Source organism: Arachis ipaensis, chromosome B05, assembly GCF_000816755.2.
Source record: "Arachis ipaensis cultivar K30076 chromosome B05, Araip1.1, whole genome shotgun sequence".
Classification (NCBI taxonomy): domain Eukaryota; kingdom Viridiplantae; phylum Streptophyta; class Magnoliopsida; order Fabales; family Fabaceae; genus Arachis; species Arachis ipaensis.
The window spans coordinates 121904128-121926403 of record NC_029789.2 but is presented as its reverse complement, the minus strand read 5'-3'; the positions used below and the strand labels follow the sequence as shown (position 1 = coordinate 121926403).

The 22276-nt window shown below is 35.0% G+C and overlaps 2 protein-coding genes and 1 pseudogene across 4 annotated transcripts in view; 1 reads left to right on the top strand and 2 right to left on the bottom strand.

The window, feature by feature from the left end:
• Positions 1375-3033, bottom strand: LOC107640991 (annotated as a pseudogene).
• On the top strand, positions 4065-7333 carry LOC107643963 (F-box/kelch-repeat protein At3g23880-like). 3 transcript variants are annotated; one of them, XM_016347721.2, is made up of 2 exons: positions 4065-4730; positions 5928-7333. In XM_016347721.2, exon 2 carries the CDS (start codon positions 5944-5946, stop codon positions 7135-7137), a length of 1194 nt encoding a protein of 397 aa, XP_016203207.1. In that variant the 5' UTR covers positions 4065-4730; positions 5928-5943; the 3' UTR covers positions 7138-7333. The 3 variants fall into 3 exon arrangements, with proteins under 3 accessions (XP_016203207.1, XP_020980033.1, XP_020980034.1); XM_021124374.1 differs by having other exon boundaries at positions 4069-4730; positions 5964-7333; XM_021124375.1 differs by lacking the exon at positions 4065-4730 and adding an exon at positions 5067-5305 and having other exon boundaries at positions 5964-7333.
• Positions 21091-22276, bottom strand: part of LOC107643962 (cytochrome P450 82A4) — a 5905-nt gene continuing 4719 nt past the window's right edge. Inside the window, exon 2 of the mRNA XM_016347720.2 lies at positions 21091-21945. Coding sequence (XP_016203206.1) covers positions 21313-21945 — 633 coding nt within the window. The 3' untranslated portion in view covers positions 21091-21312. The remainder of the gene's footprint in view (positions 21946-22276) is intronic.

The window sequence follows — 22276 nt, the reverse complement described above, 5'->3', positions numbered from 1 at the left end:
GCAGCAACTGCTACCACCTCGGCTTCATTTAGCAACTCATGGTGTCTATCTTCAATTTTACCTGCTACTTTGCTAACTACAAATCCATTCCCATGTAATAAATGTTCAAAGTTTGAAGATATTCTTTTTCTGGTTCTATTATCACTAACACAAATATATTGCAAATATATCACTATTTTTGTATAATAATAATATTTTTTATTTGGTTTTGTGAGATTTTTTATGTTTTATGGATATTTTGACGTCAAAATCGGTTTTGAGAAAAAAAAAGTCTAATTAAATAAGTTTGCTTGAAAAGGGATAGTTTAGAGAGTTTAAAATATAAAGAAATTAAAATTTCACAAAGGGTAATGGCTAGGTAACCGATGATTATTTTGAATAATATGAACAACAGATGTTTAATTCACTGGGTGTGCGGATGGTTATTTTAATATTAAAATTTAGATGGACAATTTAAAAGTGTAATATGTTTTTACTTTATTGGGCCCATTATCTACATTGTTCACAAAAATCATAGTCTACTTATAGTTTTTCTTTCACAAAATAAAACATTTAATGATTATATAAAAACAATGACATATTGATAATATGCTTTAAGATTGGTGAGTGAAGCAGAACAGCACAATAAATTGGAGAGAATTGAGAGAAGAAATTAAATGGAATTGATGAATAAACTCAATCTAAAGTGAAAGATCTCAAATGAAACTAGCTGATACACGTGGCTTATATAGCAGAAAACTACAACTAACTTAGCCTCTAACTAACTGATCCTACGTGGCAAGTAACAATAACTAACTCTACAACTATCATCTACTTAATTTAGTCACGCCAACCATGCATGCATGAGCTGAACTTGGCTGCATGAGGTTGCACCATTATTTGCTGTGAGCTTCTCTTAAAACAAACACCAAAATCCGATAGAGAATATTATCCTCTGCTTCAAGTTACAGTAAGTTTCCCACAACTCCACAAGCATGGTTCACAAATAGTTTCCTACAATCTATGAAACAAGTAAAATTCAAGAGTCAATGGAGTTATAAGGATATGACTCTACACATTCATAATATTTCTGTTAGAAAGGGTAAGAGAGAGCAGTAAAAAAAAGGTTTATGTGTATTCAAGTTGTGTGGAATGATACAATACAGAAATGTATTTATAGGTGCTAAAAGAATTGAAATAATAAAGACGTAATATGGAAAGGTATTTATAGGAAGACCTTCATTTGCAAAAAACTGCATACTTGGGAGGTTAAGAACTGTCAATTCTTGAAGGCCAACAAGAGCATTAACCGGTTCTGGTAGTGAATTAAGCTTGTTGCAATATGACACCCAAAAACGTCTAAGCTTAGGAGTTGGCAATCCAAGATGAGGAAATGATTCAAGTTCGGTGACATTCTAGAATGTAGAAACCTTGAAGAAATGTGAGACACTGGGGTGCATCTTCTTCTTCTGAAATTGAAAATGATTTCAGATTCTTACATTCTATAAAGTAGAGCTACTTGTGCACAGGGAGAGAGCCTAAGGGAAATGATTGAAATGAAGGAGAACAAGATCCATAAAATTCAGGACCAATAGTCTTCACTGAGATAATATCAAATATGATGAGTTCTTTAAGATTATGAAGCTGTCCAACAGGTGGTAGTAACAAACAATAGTGACAACTTCGGATGCACAAATACACCATGTTTGCAAATGAGGAATCACCTAACCAGTTTCGGAAACCAGGTTCCACCATAGAATTTGATAGTTAGTTTCTTCAAGTTTGTTGAAGGCTGCAGGTGCTCCAATACAAGATGTTGGGACTCTTGAGCAGTGCAGCTATCCCATTCTAATGATAGATCTTCAATTTGTTCTTTCTTCTTCATATTGGCTTGTGAAGCATCACAGGGGTTAACAATGTTTTGTAGCTTTGAAATGCAGAGCTTCCCCTGCAAATTGGGAAATTTTTGCAATTCTCCCACCTTCAATCCATTTTGCTGTCTGCTAACAACAAACCCGGATAAAGTTTGGAGATTAAAAGGAATTAAATTTATTGAAATAGTCATACCAACTTATGTTGTATGACAAATGTGAAATGTGGAACTTCGTTCGGATTTTCAAGTGCCTTTTGATCCTCATACCTGACACAATAAGCGGATAAAACCATTGCAGCTAAATCATTGATGAGGTCATGCATTTCAAAGCGTTTCCCATCCATGGACTGTCGACGAATTAGTGACTTTGATACTAGTTCATCAAAGTATTCGTCACCAACTTCTTCCAGGATTTTCTTAGTTTTTGACACATGTACTAGCCTTCTGCGATCCATAGCCGAACTACCATCTCTTTTTCTAAGACTGAGTTCTTTGGAAAAATTGAACAATAAGCAAAGCAACGTTTCAAAGGAGCCGGAAGGAAATGATAGCTTAGTAGCAGAGCAGGTTGCACATTCAAATTTGGCAGATCCCAAATGTTACTTTCAAGTACCTTACTCCAATCATTTTTCGACAATTTGATGCGAAGAAGACCCCCAATGCAACTGCAGCTAAAGGCAAACCATCACATTTTTTCACAATTTCTCTTCCAAGTCCTTCTAGGTTGGACCTTTCACTGGAATTATTTGCTCCAAATGCGTGTTCAGCAAGTAAAGACCAACAATCTTCACTATCAAGAGATGTCAAATGGAAGATAGGAAAGGTTTGCATAGCAGAGTACTCAAGTTATCAGTATTTGTTGTTTTTGAGGTAACCGATTCAAGCACAGTCTTAGTGACCCTGAAAACATCAAAATCCTTTGAAACACATGCCCATGCTTTTAAATCAAACTTGTCTTTAACTTCATCATCATTGTATAGGAGTTTAGCAAGGGTTGTTTTCCCAATCCCTCCCATGCCAACAATCGCAATCACTCCTATTTTATTGTCACTTGCACCAACATCTTCTGACACCAAATACTCTCTAAGTTTCTTTCTCTCATCATGCCTTGCCAAACACTGTTGAAAACACTTTCTTTCAGTTGAAGGATGTGTATTTGCTGTGCAAAGTGCTCTAGTCTTTCAAATAATCATTTAGAACAGCTTGAACACTCAGCAATTTCATCTTCATCTTTCCAAGAAGTGAAACATTAAGCTTCCTTCTCCTAAAGAAGTCCAAGAACTCATTGGAAATGATCTTATCCAACAACGCCTGAACAGAAGCAGAGAGTAATGCCCCTCCCTCAATAGCAGCAGCTTTATTTTCTTTGGTTTAAATAAGACCCTACAGTTACCAGTAAATAACAGTATTAGTTTACAAGAGTAGTGTGTAAATAAAGATTAATAGCACACAATTTCTCCCAAACAAGTTTCTTAGTATTTGATGGATTTACAATTATACTTTAATCAGTTAATGATGATTATTCTTAAGTAAATGAGGACCAAAATGTGGTTTATTGATTCTATTAGCAGATGTTATTACAGTTTCCCCCTCTAATTTTGGACCTCACTAATTAAAGAAGAAAGAGAGAGAGAGAGACAACTGAATTCTTACTTTAGAAGTAGAATTTAGTAAACCAAATGATATGATTAGAAGCAACTAGCAGCAAAGCTTCTCTCAACTAAGATACTTCATTTTCTTCATTTCCAGCTGCTTTTTCTTTAATGAGAAGTAACTCAAAACTCAAAGTCAAAGTCAACTTTAACAAAAAAATCAATAAACTAATTATTATTATTATTATTATTATTATTATACAAAAAGATATTTATTTCAACAAATTAAAAGTATGTACTTTGTATTTTTAAGAGAAAATGACACTTCTTTTTCTATGAAATGTCTAAAAAACATCCCTTCTCCTCAATTTACGAAACTTAAAATTAAGAAAATAAATAAAGAAGTTCGTTGCTGAGAAAAGAAAGTTGTTCTGCAATGCCATAAACAACTTAGAAAATGAAATTACTTTCACAACCCTACATATTAATAAAATTCCAAAAAATGTGTGCGCGATCACAAATTTTTCGTTTTCAGAAACGAGGTTAATAATTTCCACTAACCACAACAATAACAGGACACATGTCATCTCTTTAGCCACCATAGCCATCTTAAAACCTAGCCAACTTATAATGCCAAAACTACCTTGCAATTGCATTTACATTCTTCGTTGTATTTTGAGCAAATGTTCTGAAAATCGGATCAGACTGGCCGATCAAACTGACAAAAAAATGTTTTGGTCCAATGTGTAAAACCGTCCAAACAAAAGCCGTTTGAGAATTGTTGAACCGGCCGGTTTACAGAAAACAACGTCGTTTTCCTTCCTTGAAAGGGAAAAGGAGATTGCTGTTTGCACTTTGCACGCGTTATCGCCCCTTCTCCAGCTCCTTCCTTCAGCAAATTGCCCTAGCCTCCACCAACTGTTGTCGCCGTCTGTCGGAGTGAGAGACTGCTGCCGCCGTCCGTCGCACTCAAGAACTTACGTCTTCGTGCTCTCGGGCCTCCCGCCGGATCCGCGTCGTGTGCTCGTATCTCGCCTCTCTCCTCTGTGCTCGGCTGCTCGCGCCTCCCTCCGCCAGTGAGTGCTCGAGCTGTGGGTGTTGGTTGCTGCTCGTCGTCCGTGATTGTCTCTGCTCGATTCTGGCTCCCAGTCTCACTCGAGTCTCGTCTCAGTCACTGGCATCTCGTGGTTCGTCTGTCTCGTCGCCAGCGGCAGAAGCAACTCGTGGGTTTGTCTCTTGCTTCGTCGCCTTCCGTGGGGTGGTCGCCGACTCGCCGTCGACCGTTGGTGAGTCCCTGCACCATCGCTTCCCTGTTCTCTCTTTTCCAGATTTCCCTTCTCCCTGTATTTTTTGCATGTTGCTGAATTGGTAATCAATAAATTTGCCTTGTTGCTGTAAATCGGGACTTTACTAGGATTTGTTAAATTTGTTACTGTAACTTGAATTTGTTGCTGAATTTGTTGCTTCCCAGTCACAGAATCAGAACAGAATGCTCAGTCAATGCTTGATTGATTGGCTTTGCTCAGTGATTGTATTTGATGATAAATTTTAAATTGTTAACTTTTAAATTTTAAATTTGCACTGCCTATGTTACTGATTCACTGTTCCTTCAGTGCTTTTTGTTGTTGTTAATCATTGTGATGAGCTTTGTTAAAATTTGCACATTACTGATTCACTGTTCCTTCAGTGCTTTTTGTTGTTAATCATTGTGTTGAGCTTTGTTAAAATTTGCACTGCCTATGTTACTGATTCACGAATTCATCCCTCTCGTCATCATCGTCGGCATGAACTCCGAACCAAAACCCCAACTCTCTGGATAAAATTGAACGAAAGCTGATTGGGACTTTTTCTTCTACTTAAGGTATGAATCAGAATGATGAGGCCAAGTTGTGAATACACAAGTGTCAACGGACTATAATATATATTGAGTTTGTGACATTAGAAGGGTGTAATAATAACAATAATCGAGTCATGTTATTTGAATAGTGAGGTTTAACATTTAAACTCTCAGCTTCTCAGCCCTGTTTGATTCTTCATCTCAGGCAATTGAATCGAATCAACCAGGCCTTCCTTTTCTTTTTCTTTTTCTTTTAGTTGATTCTTAATTTTTCTAATATATGTAGCTTTTTGAATCAAGTAGATCAGATTATGTAGTTTTTTTTATTTGGGATATTTTCAGAGACGCATTAAAAGAGCTATTTTGTTATGATGTTTGCTATAATAATATTCACATGTTGTGTATGCTTGTGATTGTTCGGTGTTTACATTTTCTTTCCAAGTCACTTGTTGTGGTTGTTCGTTGAGTTAAGGCTTTGTATTTGTGTGTGAGAATGTGATAATGTTGAATGTTGTTGCATCTAATAGGAGTTCTTGGAGTACTCTCATCTTTGGTCCTTTATAATTTATTTATTATTTTATTCTAAAACGGTTTTTTCGGTTGAATTATTGGTTGGACCGGTTGGACCAATGAACTAATAAACTAGTGACTAAAGTGGTTTGATGACCGGTCCGATTTTCAGAACCTTTTTTGAGGGCATGGACATGGCGCCTCAACACCCAACAGCGGCGCTCCTCTCTTGTGAACTGGTGATGGAGATCCTCTCTTGGGTTCCTGCAAAGCCTCTCACGCGCCTGAAGCTTGTGTGCAAGTCATGGAACTCCATCATCTCCCACCCTCACTTCGTCAAACTTCACCTTCACCGATCACCCAAAAATGCCATCCTCCTCTTTACGCGAACACCAGCGCTCACCCTCAACGAAACCCTCGACGAAAAAGTAAAACAGGGCTTAGTGTTTAGTAGCGTTGAATCTTTCATCCAAAATCCTCCATCCACTCTTGATGCTCAAGAGAATCGCCACTCTCTACACGGACAAGACTGGGTTTCTGGTTCATGCAACGGCTTGGTTTGTGTGGCCCATATTCTTGACCACCCCAACAACGATATTAGCGATATCTGGTTCCGTTTATTGAACCCTCTCACAGGGTTTATTTCAGAAAACTCACCGTGCTTACGTGTCAATGTGCATAATGCTTTTGGGTTTGGGTATGATGAGTCAAGTGACAGTTACAAGGTAGTGACTCTCATTCGGGATTCTTCTGGAACAGTAACTGCGCAAGTTTATAGGTTCGGTGGCAGTTCTTGGAAGACGATTAACAGTTTCCCTGCTTTTCCGTTTTGTGTTGAAGATAATGGCCACTTCATCGGTGGCACTCTTAATTGGCTAGGTCTCCGTAACCCGCATGGAGGTCATTATGATTGGGATGCTGTTACACTTGATATGTTAATGATTGTTTCTTTTGACCTGAAATCGGATACACATAAACAGATTCTTCTTCCAAAGGGTATTGATGAGATCCCTGGTGAAGAGCCAACTCTGGGAGTTTGGGGAAATAGCCTGTATCTTCTTCATGATTACAAGAAAACTCATTTTATTGCATGGCAAATGAAGGAGTTTGGAGATGAAAATTCTTGGACTCAATTGCTAAAGATTAGTTTTCACCATCTTGGTGTTGAAAGGGTATCACCAGAGTTTATATTTGAGAATGGAAATATCTTCATGTTGATGAGGCATCGTTTTGAGTTAGTTTTTTATGACCGAAGAGATCATAGTGTTAAACGCTTTAAGATCTTTTCCAACAATGATTACGTCAATGCATTTGATTATGTTGAGAGCTTGGTTCAGCCTTGTTAAAATTCGGTTCCTATTCAAAGTTTTGCTTCTGCAGCTTTTTGTTCTGTCAGCAAAGTTCAGGTCATTGTGATTATTTTGGGTGTTTCCTTACTTTGGCTACTTCTTGTTGGATCCAAATTTGTAGACAGATCACTTTTATTTTGACTGCAAACTTTATATATACAAGTGCATAAAATTCTAACATCCTTATCATGACTATTTGTTGCATAAGTTTATTCATTTTTGCTAATTGTTGGATGAAGTTTACAGACAAATGAAGTTGCGTTGATTTTTTCATTAGTAAGAATCTAGAACATGATTTTCTGGAGTGAAGAATGATTTTTGCCACCATCTCATTGTACAAGTAATGAATTTTTCACTTTCTTTATTTAGTTATTGGTTACTTTATCTTTTCTTGATGGCAAGCTGAAATCTTTTTTATAGTAGTCATGGGATGGGATTGTACTAATAGGAATGAATAATATAAGGATGGAAATAAATTATGACATCCTATTACCCTGCCAAAAGTACCCTATGTATGCCCTATCTATGATGTAGATGCTCTATTTATGATGCATATACCTTCATTAATTTTTTCCGTGGAAATTATGTGACTATGTGAAGGTGGTTTTGATCCTGTGTATCTCCATTTCCAATAGTGTTGGAACCAAAAAATTTACGTGTCAGAGTATTGTTTTTAGTTCTTTTTTTCGGAGTAAATTTGTCATGCAGCATATGATTTCTTGGATCTTTAGATACATGTCTAATAGGATAGCAACTAGAATAAGATTGCTTTCTTAGATTGTTACATACATGTCTAATAAGATGGTAACTGTGTATTCTGAATTTTGTTGCTGTGAGATAGTTAATACGAACAAAAGATGATGAAATATTGACTAATGAGAGAATTTTTTGCCACTGGAAAAGTTAGATGTACTTAAGATCTTAAAATGATGTCGTAGAGGGATGGTTGGGAGGGAAGGGGTATCATAACAAAAACTTAATGAGGGAGCTGCTTTTAGTGTTCTATTGCTGTTTTGTCAACAAAATTATCAAGTCCAAGAGTCACATATCACATTAGCAGCTGAAAATTTGTTTCATTGCACTAGAAAATATACTGCTAAAAGTCACAATTGACACTGAACTGTAAAATGATAAGTTTGATGCTATCACTATTTGCTGATGTTGCTGCACTGCTAATACTAAGTTGTCCCCTGTTGCATTCACTAGAAACCTCAGCTCATGAATGAACTCATTTGAATTGTCAAATGTTTCTTATAGCTATCTTACATTCCCAATTTGATACGAATAGCAACTGCACAATGCAGCCACTGCCATGTTTAGTTTGCCTAATATAAAAGTCAGGTACTGTAACTATCATATACGCCATTTTGACAACTCAATCTATGCTTTGTAAGATCAAATCGTAGACTTGTAACCAATTTTTGGCATCACTTATGCAAACAAAATATGAGTATTAATAGCTTGCAAAACTTTATTTAGATCAATATTTATTAATAGCTTGCAAAACTTTCATTGTGGAGGAATTGAATGGAAGAATAAATGCGTATATGCAAGTTACTAAATTACGGACTTAGTTGTCAATGGAAATATAAACAACAATTTCTATCTGCAGGATCTGAAAAATGTGACACCAATGATTGCAAAGATAGACCACAAGAGTGCAATAGAGCTTGAATCATATGGCTTGGGTACAAGAATGGTAATTCCTACTAGTAGTAGTTATAGTGATTAGATCTTAGCATGTTGCAACCGTAATGTTGAGAACTTTAGATAATACAACATGTGTAGCATGTTATTGCAAGCATAGGAATGTAAGCAGTGAAGATTAAGAACCAAAATTTTATAGAACTAGAAGCAGTTATTAGGTGATATATATGTGTGGTAATTCCTTTGCCAATGTTATTAGTTCCTTTAAAATATTTACTTGTTTTCATGATTTTCACTGGTGCTATCATATCTTATAGTCAACTAGAGATTTTATGACAATATCTTGTTATATTTAAGGTTGTCAAACTCGCGAGTCTAAGTAAACTCGTGGAGTTGACTTAGACTTGACTCGCGAGTTAACTCGTAGACTCGTACGAGTTCACCTGTTATGAAGTTTATATATACACTCAATTCTAACCCTTTAAAATATCAATCTTAAAGTGATTTATATATTAATTTTTTTACAAGCCCATGAATTTTTAAAAAGTCATATATAGATAATGTGAATCGATTGAATTAATGTAGAATATTTTGTTGTTATTAAAATTGAATGAAATAATTACAAATAATTAAATTCTATTTATAATTTTTATATTTAGATAAATACTAATGTTATTTTATGTCGAATTAATAATCATTAATTTTAGGACAATTTACTATAATAAATAAACTGGCATCCAATTTTATCAGATTACACAAAATGCAAAAACCACGACAGGAGTCCCGCAGTTTACGGATACACGTAATAATCCACTACAGGGGTGTCGTGGATTACGTTCAAGCCAAACTGCACATAGTCTGCTGTAGGGTGTCGCGGTTTGTGTGTGAATTGAAAACGTGCATAAACTGCTACATCCTTACAGCGGTTTATGTTGATATACAAAATGGCTAGAAACCGCGGTCTCGCGGTTTATGTGTATATGTGTTTTTTTTGCTCCTAGTCGAACATTTTTTCAACTGCGATTTCTGTGTATATGTGTTTTTTCTCCCAGTTGAACATTTTTGCAACCTGAACCCATGATGTATTTTTATATAATATCAAATATAAAATACATTTGTTGAATTTATAGTCAATTTAGTTCTAAAATTTATAGTTCTAAAATTTAGAATTGAACAAGTATATTTGTTAAATTTTTTTATTTAGTACTGAGTACGTACTACCTGAATTAAAAGAGTTATGATGAATAATAGATTAACTTATTAGTCTTATTTTTTAATAGTTGATCTATATAAATGCAATTAATTATGTAAATTTGGAGGTTAGTTTATTTATTATGGTAAATTACCCTTAATTTTATATAGAGAAATTCTCCACATACAAGCGTTTTTTTATAGAAGTCTTTACAAATGCACATTTTTCTTCTTCTTGTGCACGTTCTTCTTCCTTTTTCTCTTCTTCTTCTTCTTCTTCTTTTCTTTCGTTTCTTGCCTTCTCTTTCTCCTTCTTCTTCTTGCTGCACGTTTTTCTTCATCTTCCTCTTCTTCTTCTTCTTTTCTTTCGTTTCTTGCCTTCTCTTTCTCCTTCTTCTTCTCCTTGATGCACGTTCTTCTTCCTCTTCCTGTTCTTCTTCTTCATTTACGTGCTTTTCTCTCTGTTTTCTCTCTTCGTTATTCTCGATTTCCATTATTTTTTGACATCAAGCTCTGAAATCGTTTTTGAAGAAGAAGAAGCAGCAGAAGATGAGGAGGAGAAAGAGAAAGAGTTCTGAATTATGCATAAGGTGTACTTCAACGAATTTTGGGTGTATTTCTTAAATCCTTTGGGTGTATTTTTGTAATCCTTTGTGTGTATTTTCGTAATCCTTTGGGTGTATTTCTATAATCGTTTGGGTGAATTCCTGTAACCGTTTGAGTGTATTTCTGTAATCCTTTGGGTGTATTTTTGTAATCGTTGGGGTGTATTTCTATAATCGTTTAGGTGTATAGAACTCCAAGTGGCCGAACTCAAGGGGAAGGAGAGCTACGACACCGTCAACTTCTACCATACAAAATGACACCAATACGTAGAGTGTAAATCTCGCAAAATTAGCGAATAAATAGTCAATAAAGTAATTCTTAATAAAGGAAATTAAAAATATAAATTTTATAGTAAAATAGGATAGAACTAATTAAAATAAAAATTTTGATACTAATTTTAAAGAATTTGGCTCAAGATTAAACAAAACTGGTCGAACCGGACCCGAAATGGTCCCAACACCCAACCTATCAGCCCAAAAGAACTCAAAAATATTCATTCTTCTTCTCCATTCAGCACAAACGATGAAGCAATGCTCAAGGCAAGGGGGAAGAAAAACAAAACCCTAACGTCATAATCAAACCACCATAACTTTCCGCTCCGAGCTCCAATCGCCGCACCATTTGCGGCCACGCATCCGTGACATCGAGTTCTATAAAGTCCGGTATGTAGGTTGGTATGGAACTTCCATTTTTATTCTCAGCCTCTCTTTTTTCCAATATTTCGAAAATTATATAAAGTGGTATTGAGATTTTGGTTCTTTGGTGTTATAGGATTTGATTAGCTTGAGGAAAACAATCACTCTTGCTTATATGACCCTTGGGTAAGGTGAGAATTTTAGAACCTTAGCTAATTTCTTAATTGAGTATGATAGGTATTGAATTTCGGGTATGTATATGTCATATATGTGAATTAGGTTGGTATGTATGTAAATTGGAGCTTGATTGTATACATTGGTGGCTTGGTGGAGTTTAGGTGCCATTACTTTGGGGATTTTGGATCCTTGGAGCTGTGTTTGGTGCCTCTTTGGTGGTATTTTGGATTATACATGGAAATCGACCAAGGTATGGTTTAAGTTTCTCGTATTTAATATATAATGTCTTGTGAAAACTTAAGTTAGATGAACATAGATAGGTTGGAATGCATGAAAATGTTTAATGCTTAGCATCCTAGATGATTATTATGATATGAATTGAGTATTTGTTGGATGATTGTTCTTTATAATGATAAAAGGATGTTAAGTGATGAGTTGGTGATGAATGACATGATGATATGATTATATATATATTGAGTAGGTGGATGATAGTCTTGTTGATTTAAAATGAGGAATTTAGGTTTGAAATTGTGTAATATTGAAGTATGATTGAATGTGGTATGATGTGGGAAATTTGGTGCTGTGTTGGTGTGCTATGAAATGTTGCTAACCGAACACTTATAAATTTCTGAGAAGGTTAACCCCCATTGAGCAATTTTATGTATATAAATGAATTATGAATGAGAATAGAAAAAGCTATGCATAGATTCATGGGAATGCGCGATGGGGGACAGTCCAGGGTTTAGCAGTCGAACTTGTTAGATTTGCTTGATAACCGACAGATGAGACTCATCAATCATAGGACAGGCATGCATCATATGCATATTGTTTGAATTGCTTGCTTGTGTATTAATTGGGATTGCCTAAGTGATTATAACATGCTATTTGTTATATTTGCTATCTGTATTACTTGTATTCTACATGTGTTTGCCATTGTCTGCTTGTTTGTCTCTGTAATTTCACCGGAGATAGAAGAATGGAGGAAAGGCAGAGAGAGTTAGGGTTCTAGTTAAGTTTTAGTTTGGTTTAAGTTTTGGTTAAGTCAGAAATCCTTAGAAAATCACCTTACTTTATAGTTTCTGTTTTCGCTCTTTAAGTTTTATAATATGAGTGTCGGCATTCTAGGATTGCCTCTAACATTCCCAAGACCTTATATCTTATGTGCGTAGCACCTTTACCATGCTGAGAGCCCTTGGTTCTCATCCCATATGATGTTTGTGTTTTCATATGCAGGTCAAGGCAACTCGCGTCTGGAGTTCTCCGCAGTGAAGTGGGCTTTTTGGGATTATACTTTTTTGTTCTATTTTGTTATATATATGTATAGATTCTCCATATATATATATGTTTTACTTTTGCACCTCGTAGAGGTTTATGAAAAACTAGGGTTGCTTTTATGTATTTTGGGTTATGGATTATATATATATGTATGTAACTATTCTCTGGCCAGACTTAGCTTCGCAGGATGAGTTCGGAGCTTGATATTTTGTATCTTGATCCTCTACTCTTACTTTCCATATATATATACGCAAGTTACATTATGTTTAATGTTTAAGAACCGTAGTTTCTTCTTACATAAGTTACGTTGTTTCTGAGTGTTGCGTTTTTAATTTTGTGATTTTGTTTTTCTCCTTTCTTCAAGGCTCCTAGTATACTGCAATCTTTTAATTATTATACGTATATATATTTTATTTTAGAGGTCGTAGCGCCTCGCCACCTCTATTTTACATCCTAGGTGTAAAGTTCTGTGTGTTAGGGTGTTACACATGTATTTATGCACAAATATATGGTAACTAATTATTTGTGTGTATATAGCATTTTTATTTTTTATTTTACTTTTATCATGATGATTAATTTCAGTCTTACTTAAATTTTATGTTTTTATTGATTGTTATTATTATATATTTTGGTATATTTTAATTATTATTCATTTGCATTGTAAATTTATGTAATAACTACTAGTTGCAAAATTTGAAAAAAAAATATATTATTTTTTTTTGGTTAGATGTGGCAAAACTTCTCAGGCCACGAAAATCACCGTAAGGATTGTCCAAAATGGAGACCTAAATACAGAATTTTTTTTTCACAGGGCAGAGGTGGAAGAGACAACTGCAAGGACCTAAGCGAAGATCCCGACCTGTTCCGTGTGATTTTTGAATTAGGTGAATATACATAATTGTCATTAAAATTTTAGAGCTATTGTATATATTTTAGTAATTTCACCTCTCATATATATTTTAGTAATTTTATGGTATGCTATTTTATTTTTTAGAACATAATATAAAATTTTACTTAATTTATAATTTTGAATAAGATATATTTGTAAATTGTTCTAATGTTTTTATGATTTTTTTATTTTTTATTTGGGTTTTAAATTTCGTTAAATGGAGCACAGGACCTTGCAAGAACTTTGAAAAATGCATGAAATAGAGATAAAGGTAAACATTCTTTCACAGTAGAGATTGAAGATGGAGACAAAAAAGGGTTAGAATTTAGGGATAGAGAGTTCGGAGGTATCTACACCCCCGCCCTCACCCCCTTCGTTGACATCCGATCCCTACTTTTGATACAAAATTTATGATTACTTTAGTTTTTTTTTAGGTGTTGTCTACTTTTTAAAAAATCAGCCGATACATACCCATCACTCACATACTTTTTAGCTACAATTCGTCATAAATAAAAGTCACTAGATATCGTAGGATTTGTTGATGAATTTACTAAAAGAATCTATTGGTATAAACTTCGTCAGTAACTGTTTATTAGTGGATTTTTCGTCCGCCCCTAATTATCGATGAATTTAGTGGTGGATATAAACTTTTACTTGGCAAAATTCTAGAGCTTGTTATCATCGTATTTTTCTCCTGATAAATATGATGGTAATATATTATTTATTGTTAATAATTAAATTAATAGTTACTGGCGAATTTAACCGACGATAATTTTTAGTTAAAAAATCACAAACAAGTTCAAATATTAAAGCTTACTATTAAAATTTAAAAAAAATAAGAGAATTTAATTAAGTAGAAAAATTAGATTTAAAATGCACCAAACCCGCAATTACAAAAATTGAACAAAACTAAACCAGAAGTCAAAAGAGTAATACTAATAAGCATTAGATATTAGACTATATTAATACTACTACATTACGTAAAGAATCAATCATACCAAACTATTTATGATACTTGCAAGTTGTAAGACTACTCAAAATTAAATCCTCAAGAATCACCAACACAGTATTTCCGTCATCTCCTCTGAATTTCATTACAATAGTATTATATGATTCCAAATCAATAAAACTGTCAAACTAAACATTTACAATGAACCAAGGATAAATAATTTACTTAACATTTAAAAACACAGATTTAGACAACCAATCTACGATTTGAATCTATGACCCTCCAATTCAGGTCACAATGTTGCATATTAGCGCGTCAAGTAAATTTTAAAGCAGACAAAATTTAAAACTTCCAATAAAATAATCCACCATGTAATTTAAAGTTTTGAAAAGAACAATCCACTACATAATAAAAAATTAAAAATTACAAGCAATATTATCATTTCCAAATTATTTAATAAGTAAATAGTTAATAAAAATAGAGAAAATTTTACTCTCCTCATCTAAGAGATACTAAAATGATATTTTTCTCTCCTCTATTTATAAAATGTACACTCTTCTCCCTTATTTTTGTTATTCTGAGTTGCTAGGTTCAATTTATTTTTGCTTGTTTTGAGTTGATTCTGTAATTGAATTTGTTAATAATTCTGTTTTTGTGATTTTGTGTAAAATCCGGTTAATTAAAGACTAATTAACCTATAAATTAAAATTTATTCTAGAAAATTAGAAATATTATTTTTATGGCTTAATATGATAGAGAAAATTAAAACGAGAATTTTGACACCAATTTTAAAGAAACCGGCCCAAGATTTGACCGAACGGGCAAACCGGACCAACCGGACCCATATTGGGCCCTTGGCCCAACCAAATTAAACCTAAAACCCTTATTCAGCACTCTCTCTCTCTCCTCTCTTAAACCCCAAAAAGCTGAAATTGCAAGGAAAGGGGGAAGAACACTCTTCCAAAGTTCTCACCCTTACTTGATCTTCAAATCACCATAACTTTTGATCTGGAGCTTCGATTGCTGCACCGTTTATGGTCACGCATTCACCGTATTGAGCTCTACAAAATCCATAACTTTTTTTTTGAGGTAGGTCCCGATTTCCTCTCTGAAATTCCAGCCTTAATTTTGAAATTTTGGGTAAAAAATGTTGAGATTTGTGAGCTTTTAATGTTATAGGATCCAACTAGTTTGAAGGAGAGGTTTAATCTTGTCTCTTTGATCCTTGGGTGTGGTAAGATTCTCAATCCTAGTGGAATTTATTGGTTTATGATGTTTGGGTATTGAGTGGGTATGCTTGAATTTGGTATTATGATTTAGGAAGTGTATATATGTGTGTTGGAGCTTAATTGAAGTCTTGGAAAGCTTGAAAAAAGGGCTTTTGTGTGTTAAAAATCTATTCTTGGAGGTATTGAAGTTGTGAGAGCTTGTGAAAAAGTATTTTGGAGGTGTTCCGGGTTGAGCGGGGAATCGGCCAAGGTATGGTTTCGGTTTCCTGTATTTAAAATGTAATGTGGTGTGAAAACTTAGACTAAAGGCCCTAATATAGGATTTGAACTATTGATGTTGTTTATTGGGTGAGATGAAATGTGTGGTTATGTATGTGATTAATGAATTTTGATGTTTTGATGGTATGATGTATGAGAGATATGCATGTCGTGATATATGCTTAATGATTGGTTGAGATTGAATTGTGAGTGAAACCATGTTGATGGTGAGGATAATATTGATTGTATGTATTGATAGTTGATGGAGATGGTATTGTTGGAAATTGGGATAAGGAAAGATATATGACAAGATATTGTGTTTGAAATTGAGTTATTTGATTGAGATTGGTTAAAATGGTGGATTGGTGGATTGTGAATTTGATAAGAATGTTAACATATGAGTTGAGGAGGCTTGAGGTTGATTTTTGGTAAGTTTTGGTTGGTTTTGAAAAGATTTGAAATTGGTTTGTTTTGAAAATAGAATTTTGTGGGTTTGTATGAAAATGTAGTTTTTGGGTCGATGAAAACAATTCATCAATGAGGAGTTAGTTCACTTTGACAGAGCATAACTTGGTCTCCGGATCCCTGATTTCTGTCAAACTTATTTAAAAATAAAATTGGATCCGAGATGTTTATGCTGTTCAAAGAACGGATGCAAAATGATTTGAAACGAAAAAGTTATGCCCGTTGGAAGTTTGGGGTTTGAAACTGGAATTCTGCAACTTTTAGCTTAGTAAAATTTTTGGCAAGTCGTGCTCCGACGCGCATGCGTCAATCTCAGATTTTTACTCCCCCACGCGTGCGCCTGGCCGACGCGTACACATCGCTGTATTGATGCAAGTGCCCAGTAGAAAATCCAGAGAGTTGCGCTAGTACTGTGCTGGTTTTGTGCGAGGAGCACAAAACGCACCCACGCGTATGTGTGGCTGACGCACATGCGTCACTTGATCTCTCTGCTTTCCATGCGTGCGCATGGGCGACGCTCATGCGTCACTCTACTTTTCCAGCCTTCCACGCGTGCGCATTAGCGACGCACACACATGGCTCCATTTTCACCAAAAACTGATTTTTAAGTTTTCAAAACCGAATTTCAGACTTCTAAGCCTCCGTTCTCACGCTTTATGTCCTAAATCCTTATGATATGCCTAGCGATGGGAAGAAGTTAGGAAATGTCATAACTTGTGGATGAAGAAATGAGAGAATTAATGATGAATTATGATTAATGATAATTGTATCGGGTGTTGATTATGATGGTGGAAGTGCTTTATATGCCATGAGCCGAAGTGCTGAGATTGTTAATAAATTGGATGGTTATGGATTGTATTATGAGCCAAAGGGCTGAGTTATTGCCGAATTATGGCTGAGCTATTATTGAATTATGGTTGCGTATGATTGCATATATGCTTAATGAATGAAATGTGAATGTTGCACTTCCACTATCTGAGATACGAGTTTCCCTGGGTGAAAGCAGTGGCTAGCCACCACGTGCTCCAGGTAGAGACTCGATACTCTGCTGACCCTATGTCGTAAGTGTGGCCGGACACTGAAAGTTCCGGATGAGCTCACCCCGTGGATAAACATCAGTGTGGGTGTTGTGTATATGTATTGATGATTATGATTGAGAATAACTCGAGTTGGGGATGCACGACAGAGGGACAGTCCAATGGTTAGCTACAAGGACTTGTCGGGTTGGCTTTATAACCGACAGATGAGACTCATCAGCCACTAAGTCAGGCATACATCATATGCATTATATGTGAATTGTTTGGAATGTCTAATTAACTGCATAATACTTGCTAATTATCTAATTGCCGTATCTGCTTCCTATTTGTGCATTTCCTTGTTGATATAATTGTGTTTGCGATATCAAATTACTAATGGCGGTTGGGAGGTTCGAAGGATTTGGAAAGGGGAGTGTTAGTTAGACTGAAGATCTTTATCTAGTTGCCTGTTTTAATTATGGTTTAGATTGTTTATAAGTTTTGATTATCTGTTGGAAGTTCTAGGATTGCCTTCGGCTTTCCCAGGACATTACATGTTAGATATGTGGGCACTGTTACCATACTGAAAACCTCCGGTTCTCACCCATGCGGATTTTGTGGTTTTCAGATGCAGGTCGTGAGGCTCCTCGCTGAGGCGTGCTGGAGACTTCTGGATTAGTGAAGATCCTTAGTTCTCGGGACTTTATTTTGGTTTTATGTACTTAATTAGATACTTATTATCTTCACTATATACATATATATTGTTTTGACTCCTCTTAGAGGTTGTTTTGGAGAACAGGTTCTGTAACTTGTCTTTTGGATTTCTTTTGGGTTCCTTACTTTATATATATATATACTTCTATGCTCGGACCGGTTATTTTCACAAACCGAGTCTTGAGTTTTGATATTCGTATTTTTGGCACCCTCTTGTTTATTCGTATCGATCGGAGTGTTGCGCTTTCAATTTAATGATTTTGTTTAACCCATTTTTCTTCAAGGGCTCTTAGTTATAAACATTTTTCACACTACTATATATACTAAATTTTAGTTTTAGAGGTCGTAATACCTCGCCACCCCTGTTTTATGACTTAAGCATAAGGCTATGTGTGGTAGGGTGTTACATTCTGAGTTGTTGGGTTCAATTTATTTTTACTTGTTTTGAGTTGATTTTGTGATTTAATTTGTTAATAATTCTGATTTTGTGATTCCGAGTAGCTGGGTTCAATTTATTTTTGCGTGTTTTGAGTTGATTCTGTGATTCAATTTGTTAATAATTTTGATTGTGTGATTCTGAATTAAGGATTTCCTCTTTTGTTGTGGCAGACAAGTGAGGTTAAGGATTCCCCCTCCTGTTGCATCGGGGGATCGGATAGAAGGTTGAGGATTTTCTTTGGTTTAATTCCCAACTGTGGTGTGGATGAGTTATGTTGAGGATTCTCTTTCTTGTTGCATCACAGTCTCTTTGATTGTTAAGGGTAGCCGAGAATACTCCAGGATAGTGCTACCTCCAGTGAGAAGGTGACATATTCAGGGCTTTCTTCCTCCCAAGACCGGCTTGTGATAAGTCTTGGATGTTCCTCCTGCGGATGCACAACAGAGAGAAAATATCCCGGTTAGCTACCAGATGTGTCGGGTCTGACAGTACAACTGACACGTGAGCTCACGGTCAGTAGGACAGACATACATCATGTGTATTTGTTTGTAATTGTTTATGCGTGCATAATTACTTAGTTTGCCTAATTGATAATCTATTTAACTGCTAATTGTGTTACTTGTCATAATTGTTCTCTATTTGTGATTGCATTGTATTAATTATTGTTCGTGTTTGACCCATTCAAATACTTGAGACTGAGAATAATAATGATGACTGTTGAAAATAGATGAGACTAGTGGTAATTTAAATCACTCGTACCATAGCAAATTAATCCTGTATGGACTAGTTAAGATTCTAGGCTGATTCCTATAAAATTTGGAGATCAGAATTGTGTAGAGGGTTCATATTTCTTTATGTAGTCATTATTAGAAATTGTTACCCTACTGGGAACCTTTGAGTTCTCACATGTTGTTGTTATCTTGTTTCTTTTTTGATACAGGACGCAATACACCTCAGTGAGAGTGCAGACGAAGCGAAGATTATTACTTTTTAGGATTTTATTTTGACACTAGAGTTCTCTCCCTATTTTAAAATTGCATTGTATATGACTTTAATTTCTCTTAAAGACTTTTTATTGGAGAGATAGGTTTATTATTTTGTATTGTCTCTAGTAATGTAATCTTCTAGCCGGCCTTTCTTCACCAGTCGAGACTAGTAACTATTATGTATATACTTTATTATGTACCTTCTTATTGAACTTCTGATATTTCCGCTTTTGTATACGATGCTCTATTGCTTTAGCATGTCCATGAGCGTTTGACGGCTGGCGATATTCAAGTTTTCTTTATGGACTCCTAGTTTTAATATTATCCTTCTATAATTATATATGTATCTCTAAGTCTAAGTGTAGTAATGCCTCGTCGCCGTGAATTTATAACTTACGCGTAAAGCTCTCTGTGGTAGGGTGCTATACAAAGCATTCTTCGACAACGTGTTGGAAGATCCAAAACTGGCTTCGGGGTTCACTCTTTCTTCGTAAACTTATGATTCATCATCTTCTTCTTCTTCGTGCCCTGCTTCTGACTCATCATAGCTTGACCTCTGAAAATTTTACTACGATTTAGCACAATCATCTTTGAGCTTCATGCTGGGTTTTCCCCAGAATCATCAAGCATCTGAAACAATAAGTTAGACTTTGGGGATAGGTTTGATCCTCTTAAATTTGATCCAGAAACAACCCAAGCAGAGAAGAAGCCTATCCAAACTCTGAATGCTAAGGAGTATAATATATGCACTGGCAAAAAACTGAAGAGGCGGAGTGAGTTACTCCACACGAACCACCACCAATGAGCAACAAAGATGGGTAATGACAGAAGTAGAAGATGGTAAAGAAGAAAAGCAGAAAAGAAGAAGAAGAAGAAGCATTAGGGTTTATAAATGGGGACAGATACTAAATTGAAGAATTATAATTGACAATGTGACAGTGGTTGTGCCCCATCAGCAGTCCGCTTGCCGACTCACCCCAAAAATGAGTTGAAGGACTTGTATGTAATTCAATATGAGATGTCAAATTAGTGCAATTGAAAATTGAAGAGTAATATTGGTGTGCGGCCGAATTTGGGAGACCGCTTTAAAAATTTAGTCCTAGAATAATTGTTGCTAAACATAGGATTATGGTAGATTCTTTTTTGTGTCCGTGTGTAAGCATGACAGTTTGGAGAGGATTAAATAAAGAAAATTTTGGAGCAATTTGAAACCATTGTAATTTGTTTTCTTTTTTTTTTAATAAATAATCTAATGAAAAAATTATTGCAAAACAAATTTTATCCATAGCTATAGTTTTTTTTATATTAATCTCTATTTATACTCATGAGACTGGAGTATAATAATGGGAGTACAATCATATTGATTTAGTATAAAGCCAAACCAAAATTAAACTTAGAAAAGGCACCTGCTACATACATATTAGCTACTAACCACAACAAAATCAATCTATTAATTCGACCCTATTGCATAAAGATTTAATCCATAACCACACTAAGATATTTCAATAGATCAATATCCAACTTCACAAAGTGTAATTTCCAAATTTAAGCCATAGATTTAATACCAGATATCAGATCTTTGTCTGGCATTAATTCCAAATCAAATCTTCTGCATTACACTTCATAGCCTCATATACTTGTACTACACGAACACGGACATATATATAATTTAACAAGATGACAATACTACTAAATCTTACATGGTTTCATAACAAGCAAGAGCCAAACATGGCTTGATCAAAATCTCAATTGGAGTAGTTTTGGCATAGGATAATCCGAGGATGCCAGTCATATCAATTGGTTCATCAGGAGAAGGTTGTAAAATTTCAAACGAGTGCAAGAACCTAGCCAAAGCAAAGTGAACCATTTGAAGGGCAAATGAGATTCCAGGACAAATCCTTCTACCACTTCCAAATGGCAAAAGCTCGAAATGCTGACCCTTAACATCAATGTCTTTGTGAGTTGTGAGAAACCTCTCTGGTTTGAATTCCAAGGGATCTGACCAAATACTTGGATCACTTTGAATTTTCCAAATATTCGCAACTAATCGAGATCCTTTTTTGACATGAAATCCACCTAAAGTGCAATTCTCTATGAATTCCCGAGGTGCTCCAAGAGGACCTGCTGGATACAATCTTAGTGTCTCCTTCACTATAGCTTGAAGATACACTAATTTGTTTAGATCTGATTCTGTTATGCATCTCTCGCTTCCGATTTGGCTATCAAGTTCTTCTTTTACTTTTTTCAATGTACGAGGATTTCTTAATAATAAACATAGTGCCCATGTAAGAGTAACACTAGTTGTATCAGTTCCTCCAGCAATCATTGACTGCAAAAAACACGTTTACCACATTAATTATACAAACAATGCTACTATAACTAATTTTCTCAACAAGATCATTCTGAAAAACAAAACACTTGGTTAGTCAAATGGTGTAAAATCGGCAATAGCCAAATTAGTTTACTCGTTTTAAATTGAATTACACAACTTTGGTCTTTGTAGTTATTCTCACATTTTATTTATTTTTTATTTCTTGTTTTATAGGTTAAGAACTAATATATTGTAAATATAAATTTTATTTAAGAATTTATCATTAATCAATGAATTATTGTATACATAAAGTGAGATTTAAACTTCGATATTTATTAAAGTGAATGAG

What these genes read in the sequence shown, in the direction of transcription:
- LOC107643963 (XM_016347721.2), top strand. Translation starts at nt 5,944, where the DNA reads ATGACCGGTCCGATTTTCAGAACCTTTTTTGAGGGCATGGACATGGCG.